Source organism: Microtus ochrogaster, linkage group LG4, assembly GCF_000317375.1.
Source record: "Microtus ochrogaster isolate Prairie Vole_2 linkage group LG4, MicOch1.0, whole genome shotgun sequence".
Classification (NCBI taxonomy): domain Eukaryota; kingdom Metazoa; phylum Chordata; class Mammalia; order Rodentia; family Cricetidae; genus Microtus; species Microtus ochrogaster.
This window is the reverse complement of record NC_022030.1, coordinates 18,866,983-18,878,921: the sequence shown is the minus strand read 5'-3', so window position 1 is coordinate 18,878,921 and position 11,939 is coordinate 18,866,983. Positions and strand designations below refer to the sequence as shown.

General features: G+C 49.9%; 1 protein-coding gene across 1 annotated transcript; it reads left to right on the top strand.

The window, feature by feature from the left end:
- Window positions 1-3,666: 3,666 nt before the first annotated feature.
- Znf446 (zinc finger protein 446) lies at window positions 3,667-10,485 on the top strand. The gene is given in 9 exon segments (XM_013351476.2): window positions 3,667-5,189; window positions 5,192-5,385; window positions 6,209-6,589; window positions 6,662-6,863; window positions 7,124-7,218; window positions 9,045-9,129; window positions 9,333-9,799; window positions 10,007-10,039; window positions 10,041-10,485. Coding segments are annotated over 9 exon segments (1,668 nt in total). The 5' UTR covers window positions 3,667-5,119; the 3' UTR covers window positions 10,182-10,485.
- The last annotated feature ends 1,454 nt before the right edge of the window (window positions 10,486-11,939 follow it).

The window sequence follows — 11,939 nt, the reverse complement described above, 5'->3', positions numbered from 1 at the left end:
CATGTGGTTGCTGGGAATTGAACTCAGGACCTTTGGAAAAGCAGGCAATGCTCTTAACCACTGAGCCATCTCTCCAGCCCCTTGGCTAGCTCTTACATATTAATCTAACCCATTTCTATTAATCTTTGTAGCCCACGAGCTGGCTTACCAGGAAAGATCTTAACCTGCATCTGCCTGGAGTAGGAGAATCATGGCGACTCACTGACTCAGCTTCTTTCTCCCAGCCTTCTGTTCTGTTTACTCCACCCACTTAAGGGTTGGCCTATCAAGGGGCCTAGGCAGTTTCTTTATTAATAAGAAATCACTCCCACATCAAGGACAGGCTCTAAAGCTATAGAGAAACCCTGTCTCAAGAAAAAAGAAAAAGAAAGAAAGAAAGAAAGAAAGAAAGAAAGAAAGAAAGAAAGAAAGAAAGAAAGAAAGAAAAGAGGAAAAGAGCAGGTGGTAGGTAGAGACCCTGCTCAAGCTAGCAGCTGGAGATGCACCCCCAGGGTGCAGTGCATACAGTTTCCTTGCTGCAAGCCTCAGGCAAATAAATGGTTTGCTTCTGAACCTCGGCTTTCTCCTCTGTGAAAACAAAGAGGGAAGATTTGGGTCAATGGAGGGCAGTATTAAAAAATACTAACTGCTCTTCCCGAGGTCCTGAGTTCAATTCCCAGTAATCACATAAGGGCTCACAACCATCTATAATGTATTTCGGTGCCATCTTCTGGCATGCAGTGCAGGCAGAACACTGTATACATTTAAAAAAAAATAGCAACTGGATGTAGCAACACAATAACCCGGTGCTTGGGAGGCAGAGGTAGGCATATCTCTGTGGTCAGCTTGGTCTACATAATGAGTTCCGGCCCCAAGCAGAGCTACATGGTGAGACTCCACATAAACAATAAGTAGATGAATGAATGGATGGATGGCGCTCTAACAGAATCCAAATAAAGTCCAGGTAGACTCACTGCCAGGCATGAGTTAGGTGCTGCACAGTAAGCAGCTTTGTGACTCTGCTTCAAGGGAGAAAACTGAGGGACACAGAAGAGGTAGTGTGGCCTGGAGCACAGTACAGAACCAGGACTGAGTCTCACAACCGCTTCCCTGCAGTCTGCCAGGCTTGAAGGGCTGGCATAACCCACCAGTAGGAAACGGAGACAGGTAGGGTCTCAGCAATGTAAGCTGGATCAAGGATGCCGACTGCTCATCAGCATCCATTCCCATTCTCACCCAAGCCCGTCATCAGTCATTACCAAAGCCCATGCTACATGAGCCTTTACACCTGAAGTGCGGTAACTTTAGAGGAAATACGATGGCACGGCTAGTTTCTGCTGGGCTTGGCCATCATTTAGAAACACACACACCTTCCCTATTGTCGTCCCCACCTTGGTTGGAAGGTAAAGAGCTGAGCTGGGAGGACTTGACATTTCCTATGAGTGGGTGAGATTCAGTTTGCTTCTTATGGCCTTCGTTAGACCAGGCCCCATTTGGGCTTTAGGCCACACCACCAGGGAAATGGAGGCATGGTGGCACGTACTTTTAATCCCAGCACACAGGAGGAAGAGTTACAGGCCAGCCCGGTCTACAGAGTGAGTTCAGGACAGCGGAGCTGCTACACAGAGAAACCCTGTCTCAAAACAAAACAAAGAACTAGGTTTGATGATGCATGCTTAGAATCTCCACCTCTGCAGTTCAAGGATAGTTTAAAGTCCTTTCTCTATAGCTTTGGAGCCTATCCTGAAACTAACTCTTGTAGACCAGGCTGGCCTCAAATTCACAGAGATCTGACTGCCTCTGCTTCCCTAGTGCTGGGATTAAAGGTGTGCTTCACCACCGCCCGGCTGAGGCCCTATCTTAAGAAGAAAAAACTTAGCCAGGTGTTGGTGGTGCATGCCTTTAATACCAGCACTCTGGAGGCAGAGGCAGATGCGAGGTCTACAGAATGAGTTCCAGGACAATCAAGGCTACAGAGAAATCCTGTCTTGAAAAACAAAAATTGAGATACCTTGACTTTTTTGTTTTTTGTTTGAACTCACAGAAATCCACTGCCTCTGCTTCCCAAGGGCATGTGCCACCACCACCTGACTATCCTGACATTTTTAACATCTGTATGAACAGTAATAGTTGGTTTTTTTATTTATTTTATTTTAAATTTATTTATTTATTGAGGAATTCTGCCTCCTCCCCGCCACCGCCTCCCATTTCCCCCCCCCCCCCCTCTTTTAATTCTCTCTCCCTCATCAGCTTGAAGAGCCATCAGGGTTCCCTGACCTGTGGGAAGTCCAAGGACCGCCCACCTCCATCCAGGTTTAGTAAGTTGAGCATCCAAACTGCCCAGGCCCCCCCCAAAGCCAGCACGTGCAGTAGGATCAAAAACCCATTGCCATTGTTCTTGAGTTCTCAGTAGTCCTCATTGTCTGCTATGTTCAGCAAGTCCGGTTTTATCCCATGCTTTTTCAGATTCAGGCCAGCTGGCCTTGGTGAATTCCTGAACGGACATCCCCATTGTCTCAGAGTGTGGGTGTACCCCTCGCGGTCCTGAGTTCCTTGCTCGTACTCCCCCTCCTTCTGCTCCTGATTTGGACCTTGAGATTTCTGTCCCGTGCTCCAATTTGGGTCTCTGTCTCTATCTCCTTTCATCGTCTGATGAAGGTTAATATTCAGGGGGATAGTTGTTTTTGTTTTTGTTTTGTTTTGTTTTGTTTTTAGTTTTTCGAGACAGGGTTTCTCTGTAGCTTTGAAGCACGTCCCAGAACTAGCCTTGAACTCACAGAGATCCGCCTGCCTCTGCCTCCTCCCGAGTGCTGGGATTAAAGGCGTGTGCCACCACCACCCAGCTAGTAATAGTTGTTTTTAACCTTAAAACAATGTAGATAGTTTAAGTGGAGCACACAGACATGCCATTGGAGTGTCAGCAAAGATTTGGCTTTAATCTGGGTTCTCAGGGGGGCCATAGGGTAGAGATACAGCTTGTCTGATCCCAGTGTAGGATGGGATCATCTATATCCCCCTTGGTGGCCACAGGTGGGCGGGGGAAGCCAGGAGACCTGGGCAGAGTGGGACAGCCCCAGAGCAGCGGCTCTGTTGACAGATGAGCCTTTGTGGGTCAGACTATGGGAGGCAGAAGACTGGGAAGACCAAGGCAGTGCTGTGAGGGGACCTGCTATCAAGGCTCCAGTGCCATCGTCTCAGGATCCTTGCAGGTATGGCAGTGCATACCTGTGACACTAACACTTGGGAGGATCTGGAGTTAAGAGGCCAGACTTGACTGCATAGCATGTTTGAGGCTAGTGTGGGGGCTACTGAGACAGTTTAGAAGGGGGGGTGCGGATATCAGATGTGTTGATACCTTTAATCCCAGAACTTCAGCACTCAAAAGACAGACACAAGCAGGTCTATATAGCAAGGTCTAGAGCAGTTGGGGCTGCAAAGTGAGATCTTGTCTCACAAACAGAACAACCTGCAGTTGTCCGCTGTACTTAAGATACACCTGAGCCAGATGGTAGTGGTGCACGCCTTTAATCCCAGCACTCGGGAGGCAGAGGCAGGGGATCTCTGTGAGTTCAAGGCCAGCCTGGTCTACAAGAACTAGTTCCAGGACAGGAACTAAAAGCTACAGAGAAACCCTGTCTCGAAAATAAAATAAAATAAAATAAATAAATAAAAAAAAAGACACACCTGTCCCACCCATTTGTCAATGAAATCTGTCCACTAAACATCAATAGTTCATGCAGGGAGGGGTGCTGTGCAGAACCCAGATGCCCAAGGTCCTGTAGGGGCAAGTTCTCTGAGCTAGGCCTCCTGTGATACCCAGTGGGCATACTCAGCTCCTCTTGGATGGAGCTGTGTAATGCCAGGAGGGCTCAGAAACATTATGCTGTATAATTTTTTTGTGCCGTATAATTTTATTTCATTACTCTAAGGGCAAGGTCAGTAGGTGACCATAGGTGGTCTTTTACAGATTCTCTGGATGTAATTCTCACAACCTGCCTGTGGGGAGAGGCTGAGTTTTAAGGGGCTTCCCAGGAAGCTCTCCCCTGGAAACACCTTTGTTCTAGGGCTCACCTTCCTGGTTAGCTGGCTCCCAAGCCTTCACTGTGCTGCAGGGTAGACCTGGTTGAATCTTGTGGTATACCTGTTCCTCCTCAAATAACCACTGAGCTAGCCCCAACTCCATTACATATTATGGTTATATTGGGTTGACCAGTGTAATCATAAAAAATATTTTTTGAGGCAGGATCTAAATTCCCCAGGTTGGCCACTCAGCTATCTTACAGCAGAGACCTCATCTCTCAAGGCAATCTAGCTGGTAAGCCGAGTTGACAAACTTCCCACACAATTGCTTGGGAGTTTCAGATGTTGTACGCCAGCAGCTAGCAGCCAAGGAGGGGGTTCCCAGGAATCAGAAGAAACTAGAATAAACACATCCAGTTCAGGACTGAATGATTATATCATGGTATATGGAAACAAAACTAACTCCACATACAATTCAATTTAAAAGCCGTTAACTGCTGCGTATGGTAGCCCATGCCCTTAATCTCAGCAGACAGGAGGAAGAAGCTGGAGGATATCTGAGTGATCTCCAGGCCAGCCGGGGATAGTTGTTGTTTGGTTTGGTTTTGAGACCCTGTTCCCCCAAAACAAACAAACAAATAAAGCCATTAACTTATTTTTAAAAAGCTTTTTTCCCAAAAATTAATATAGGTCAATTTGTCTAACTGCAGCCTCCAAATTAAAGGTTGAGTGTGTCCCATTGTCTCAGAAACCTCCATCCTCATTTGGAGTACTGTTATCTAAGACTGTTAGTGAGGGGGTAATCACATGATTACCTCCTCTGAACGCTTGCCCACCCCATGGGTCTATTGCCCCCACAATATCCCGGGAGCTTAAGAGGTTGTAACAGAGGCCATACTGGGTCTTCCTCACCCAACACTGTCTCCCACCGGGATCGTCTGGAACAGCCACCTAGGCTTTCTCCGCCCTAGGGCGACGCTTACAGTGTTGCTTTGGGAACAGCAAGGGCTGTGCACTGGCTGTTACCTAGGCGACACACGGAGCGACGATACCTTCTGGAGCTGAGCGCCAGCTCTAATTGGTCGGGACACCTCACCAGCCAATAGAAACCAGGTCCTCTATGCACATGCGCAAGGAGGTTATCCCGCAGTCCGGTCCTCAGTGGGTGAGTCCTTCGGTTGGGGTGCAAAGGCAGAACGGTTGCCAAATCAAAAGAGGGTACCCCCGGAACTCTGCGGCGGCACCGCGGGCTCAAGGACAGAAACGAAACGTCTCGCGCGTGAGAGGCCTTGGAAACGCGCTGTCGTCCTTGCTGAGGCTCACGGGAGACGTAGTCCGAGCGGAGGGGGCCGTGCCTGTGGAGCAGGCTCAGGATTGGCCAGACCGGTAGGGTAACGAGCAAGGAGGGGCGTTCTGTGAGTGGCGGTGGGACGCGCGGTGTCACTTCCCGGAAGTGCCCTGAGCTCCTGGTGCGCCCGGAGGCGTTAGAGATGTGTGCACTCCTGGCCGGGAGGGTGCAGCTTCTCATGGCATCCCGAGCTCCAGGAGCGCCCCCCAACCTTCGAACACAAAACACCGGGACCCTCCCTTTCCGACATCCCCAACTCTAAAGTTATCCTGGACAGGACAGGTGCCCCAGGAGAGCCGGTTTCAATCCAGAACCTCTTAAGGACTGGGACGCAGGTTCCAGTTTGTGACTCCACACAATACAGGGCTGTTTGGTTTGTCTTTTGCTTGGGAATTTCACGGGCAACGTGAGGCATCCACAGTTAGGCTGTGATCAGCGAGCAGTGTCACCATGCCTATATAGGCCCCTGAGAGTGCACCCAGGCTTTCAGCTCTGTCCCAGGTGATGTATTTGGACCTCAGAGCCAACTCTTCTGTCTTCTGCCTGAAGCCTCAGGTTACCCTGGATGACGGTCCTGTGTCCTCCTAATGGTTTGTCTGCTGGGGGAGCCACCTTCATGTTCCAGTAGTCCTCTGTTGTACCCAAATGTTTGAGCCGGCTATTTGCAGTGTCCTAGAATGAACACCTTCCACCCAGGCATTTACATCAAGGCATCCCCCGGTCTCAACTGCTATAAGCTCCCACCTCCCATGACCTTCCTTGAAGCACTCCTGGCCTCAGGGTTCTCTTTTCTGGCTTCCTGGAAGGGTCTGGTGTGTGTCTTTGGCCTTAGATGACATTCTCATTCCTCTTTTTCTGTAGGTCCCTCTTGTCAGCTCCCAAAGACCCTTCAAAACAAGAATGTCATCTCCTCTGGGTCCCTCACACGTATCCCTCAGGGACCCCAACACCGCCATCGAGGAGCCTGAGGCTGCACGACTCCGATTCCGGGGTTTCTGCTATGAGGAGGTAGAGGGGCCCCGAGAGGCGCTGTCCCGGCTTCGAGAGTTCTGTCACCAATGGCTGCACCCTGAGTCATGCTCTAAAGAGCAGATGATAGAGCTGCTGGTTTTGGAGCAGTTCCTTGGTGTGTTGCCCTCTGAGATCCAGGCCTGGGTGCGAGGGCAGCAGCCAAGAAGCCCTGAGGAGGCTGCAGCCCTGGTTGAGGAGCTGCAGCATGATCCTGGGCAGCTGCTGAGCTGGGTGAGTGTAAAGGCGTTAGCTTCTTAGCGGGATAGATTGGAGGTAGAACCCCTGTGACATGCTTCTCTTCAGATCACAGCCCACATCCTGAAGCCAAAGGTGCCTCTTACAGTCCAGAAGACAAAGGAGTCTTCAGAGAGCCACCACCTCTCAGCAGCAACAGAGTCCTCTGAGGCAGGCCCTGCAGGGGCAGCACAGGATGTGGGGTTAGACAGAGCTACCCAGATCAATTGCGGTGTGAAGGAGGAAGCCAATGCTGATGGACAGGAGATCGGTGAGAGGATGCAGCATCAAAATTTCAAATCCCTGGGTGTGTGTGTTGCGGGGCGGGATAGCCTAAGAGAGGTTGTGTCAGGGTTGAGACTCCTGAAATAAGTCTGGATGTCCCCAGCTGCGATGGGGACCCTGGAGAAACTATATAGCTGGATTCCTATGGAGCAACGAGACAAGGCTGACCTCCCACTATGTCACATGACAGAGGCAGGCCAAGGCCAATGCAGCTTGACACTCTTTCCCATCTGCTATCTTTCTCAGTATCCCCAAGCCCTCTCCTTCCAGCCCAGAAGCCTGAGGGACATCTTGAACACCAGGAACCAGCCTCCACAGCCTTCCATCCAGGAAGGATCCAGGTAAGCAGCCTCCAGCAGGAAAATCAGGCCATGGCTGTGGGAAAGGAAGTGTATTATGGTTGTGTTCTGCCCTGTGGTTTTGTAGGCTCCTCTGCCAGTGACTCTTGTGTCTTGTTTTGTTTTACTACTTCTGAGTAGTAAATAACTTCCCTCCCAGCAGGTCTTGAGAGATGAAGACTAGACTGGTAGTCTCTCCTTGGAAAAGATTTAGGCCTGAGGTTCATGCCTGGTCCAGAGTGGCCAGAACTGGTGGACATGGCTGACTTGCCTCCAGAGAAGCCAGTTACTGGAGAGGCTTGCAATAACCAGGGGCCATGGGCCAGCTGTTGTGTATGCAGGTGGAAAGGAGACTGCCACTGCAGGATTCCTGTATTCCTGAGAGCAGGTCAAGACATTCTCCCTGAGCATGCCACAAGTCCCTTCTACTGTTCTTCTCAAAGTTCAGTGACCTGGAACCTTAGTGTAAAGCCCCTGCCACCTGAGTGTGCATAGTTAATGTGGAGTGGGAGTAGGGATCTTGGCCTCCCCAGGTTCTTTCTGTTTCTGAGCCCCTCCACTTGGGTGGGAGCGCCCTTCCTCAATAGGATGTCTAGTTAAGTTGTGCTTCAAGATTAAGAAACCCCTCTAGGATCCCTCTCTGGTATTCTCACTTCCAGCCAGCATCACCTATAGATGTACCTGTCTGTGGCATCCACTTCCTTTTCCTCCAGATTTGCTTTGGGGTTATTTTTTCCAACACACCAAAGACCTATATGTCAGATCTTAGGGCAGGGAAGAAGGTAGATCTTTTAGGCAAGGAATTCTTTGCTTGGGAAGGCTGCTATAGGTAAGCCCCCGTCCTGCCACCAAACTCACCCTCTTCAGACCTTGCCTAAACCAGCTGGCACAAAACTCCCGAGCCTTCTCTATCATGGTTGCCTCCTCAGGTGTTCAGGGTCCTGAAATTCCTCATTATCTTAACCTTGTTGTTATCCTGCCCTAACCTTTTTGCTTTTGTTTTGTTACATTTGTTTTGAGACAGCATCTCTCTACACAGCTCAGACTGTCCTAGAACTAGCCATGTAGACCAGACTGGCCTCAAACTCACAGAAATATGCCTGCCTCTGCCTCTGAGCACAGGGATCAAAGGTGTTCCCCGCCATGCCTGGCTCCTTCACCCTCTTTCTAAATAAAATAAAATAAAACAAAACAAAACAAATAAAGGTTTTTGGGAATGTAGCTCAGCTGGTAGAGTGCCTGCCTAGCATGCACAAGGTCCTAGGCTGTATCCCCAGCACTTCATAAACTGGGGATGGTACTGCTCACCCATAATCCCAGAGCTCAGGAGGTAGAGACAGGAAAGTCAGAAGTTTAAAGTCATCCTCAGCTACAGAGTGAGTTTGAGGCCAACCTGGGCTACTCAGACCCAGTCTCACATGTACACACTCCAATAAAGGCCAAAAGAAGAAATTTCTCGAAAAAACAAACAAAAAAAAAAAAAAAAAAAAGAAGAAATTTCTCACCCCAAGGAAGTTTCAGTTTTGTTAACCAGTCTTGACAGGAAGTGACTGAATCCTGGTGGTAGCCTGGCCTCTTACTCTCCTGCCAGCACATCCTGCACACAGTTTAGTGACCTGTTGAAAACCCACCCACAATGTCTGGCCATCACTGAGGCAGGCCACTGAGAGGAGAGTTGACAGATGAAAGCTGACCCAGTATTCACAAATACCAGTCTGACTTGGTCCTTAGCCTGCTGCAGTTGGAGATTAGGTAGCCTGTCACCCACTGAATGATGGATAGGATGTGAGGCTGGGAGGGAGAGGCAGTGACTGGTTACATCCTTGCAGAAGGAGTGGGGCCTGTTGGACTCATCACAAAAAGAGCTGTACTGGGGTGTGATGCTGGAGAAGTACGGCACAGTGGTGTCCCAGGGTGAGGTTCAATGGCTCTTTGCCCTGTCTTCCCTGCCCCATCCAACACGTGCCTCCCTGCATGCGCTAGGCCCCCACTGGGGCTCCAGGGTGCAGTGACCCAGCATCTGGTTGCATCTCTCCTACCAGGAGGTACCCACCCCCATTCTTCTGTGCAAGTCCCCGTGTGACCAAGCCCCCAAATGAACGTTTTCCCCACCCCAGCAAGCCTGCCACTGTTAGAGCCAGATGTGCAAGTTGAGTCTGAGCTGAGGCCAGCTCATGCCACAGGACCAGAGTCCCTCAGGAGACATCTCCCAGAAGTGGGAGCCATTGCAAGCCCAGGGCTTGTTCAAGCCTGCACATCCTCTCCAAGTGATGAGACCCAGAGCCCTTGCAAGGACCCTTCAGCCTTATCACCCTCACCACTGCTGGAAGCCCCTGCTAGGCCTGCACCTCGGAAGCTGTATACTTGTGAGCAGTGTGGCCTCAGCTTTGATTGGAAGTCTGTTTTCGTCATCCACCATCGCACACACCTGGGTGGGTCAGGCCTGGAAAGGCCACAAAAGGTGCACCGGGAGCCAGCCAGTGGGCACTCCACTGGCCTTCGGGGCTATGCATGCGTGGAGTGTGGGCGCAGCTTCAGCTGGAAGTCACAGCTGGTCATCCACCGCAAGAGTCATGCAGGCCGGGTTGGAGAGATGGCTCAGAGGTTAAGAGCATTGCCTGCTCTTCCAAAGGTCCTGAGTTCAATTCCCAGCAACCACATAGTGGCTCACAACCATCTGTAATGAGGTCTAGTGCCCTCTGCTGGCCTGCAGGCATACACACAGACAGAATATTGTATACATGATAAATAAATAAATAAATATTTTTAAAAAAAAAGTCATGCAGGCCAGCGGCGCCACTTCTGCCGGGACTGTGGGTGCAGTTTTTGACTGGAAGTTTCAGCTGATCATTCATAGGAAGATCCATCAGCCCTCCAGCCAAGAGGAGGGCTCTGGGGCACCCCAAGTGAGTCAGGAACCCCAAGAAGATCCCTTGTCCAACGCCAGACCACCCAGCATGAGATGAGGCTGTTCACTTTCTGTCCCTTCTTTATGGAGCCAGGTCAGACGGTACTAATCCATGGCTGGGGTCCTGGGGTCCGGCTTCGGCAAGGGAAGAGAGCTCCCTGCTTCGTAATTCTCAGAAATTGCCTTAGGTTCCTCCTTGCAGTGACCAGGAGAAAGAAGTCTCCGTGGAAGGTACAGAAAAACACAGCTGCCTTTTCATCCTCTTGCATGTGACCCTCAACTAACGTGCCAGGTTTTTAATGTAAGTTATGTCTATAACTAGAATTTCTGAGGAAGAATTCTTTTTTCTTTTCTTTTTTTTTGGGGGGGGGGTTTTTTGGGAGACAGGGTTTCTCTGTGGCTTTGGAGCCTGTCCTGGAACTAGCTCTGTAGACCAGGCTGGCCTCGAACTCCCAGAGATCCGCCTGCCTCTGCCTCCCTAGTGCTGGGATTAAAGGCTTTGAGGAAGAATTCTAACTTCCAGCTTCCACTGATCAAAAGAACAGCCTTGTGTCTGGCTGACGAGCCACGGGAACCACAGGGCAGCTGAGCCAGACACTTCAATTAGCCACTTCGCTCCAGCCTGCCTAGTTGCCTGACCCCACGCACTGCTCGCCACCTCCCTGGTCTTTGAATTCCTGAACCTGGACTTGGATGAACAATAAGGGACTTTCCTTGGGGAATATGAGAGGACTTGAGTAGCTTCTGAGAAGTTAGACAACACATGGTTGCCTCAGGCCATGCATGTCCCTAGGTCAGGCCTACACCCCACAGGACCTGTCAGTTCATCATTAAACTGGAGGGCAAAGAGCAGCTCCCTGCTGCCCAGAGAACTGTGACCCTTCGGACAGTCACTCATGATTTGTCCGTGCATGGTGTCCTATTAACTATGTCTGTAAACTAGGTGGCTCGAAACATTTATTTAAATTTTTCAGCATCAAAACTCTGAAATAGATCTCACTAGAACAAAGGTGTTAGTAGGGTGGCAGACTCCCCCTGGGAGGTGCAGAGGTCACCCGAGGCCCTTGACTTACGGTTTCTTCTTCTATCTTCAGCAGTGGGCAGTTCTTTTCCTCGTTGGATCATTGATTTCCACTTGCAGGACATGGGGGGGGGGGCTTATATATTCCAGGGTGATCACCATCTTTAGGTCAGATGGTGAGGCGGGAGATTTTATTTTGTTTGAGACGGGGCCACCTTGTGTAGTAGAGGCTGGTCTCTAACTGGTGATCCTCCTGTCTCAGCTTCCTGGATGCTGGAACTATAGGCTTGTACCACCAAACCCAGGTTGGTACTTTTAAATTCTCTGTATGTGTGTTTGAGATAGTCTCGCTATAAAGTCCAGGCTGAGCGCAAACTCCCTGTAGCTCTCCAGCATCAGTCTCCTGCGTGCTGGGATTAAAGGTGTGCACCATCAGCTGGGCGAAGACTCTAAAGACTTTTTATTTTCAGATCTAGAAATATGGAGCAGGATTCAGTGTTGTAGGCAGATCTCTGTTAATTTGAGGTTAGACTGGTTTCCATAGTGTGTTCCAGGACAGACAGGAGCTATGTAGTGAGATTCTGTCTCAAAAATAAGTAAATAAATAAATAAATAAATTCTAGAGATGGGCATATTAAAGTTTCTTCTAGAAACTTGGGTTTTCAACACTGTCCATTATTGCTCACTGCTCTGCAGTTCGTTCAGTCGTTCGTTCGTTCATTCGTTCCTTCCTTCCTTCCTTCCTCCGTGTGTGTGTGTGTGTGTGTGTGTGTGTGTGTGTGAGAGAGAGAGAGA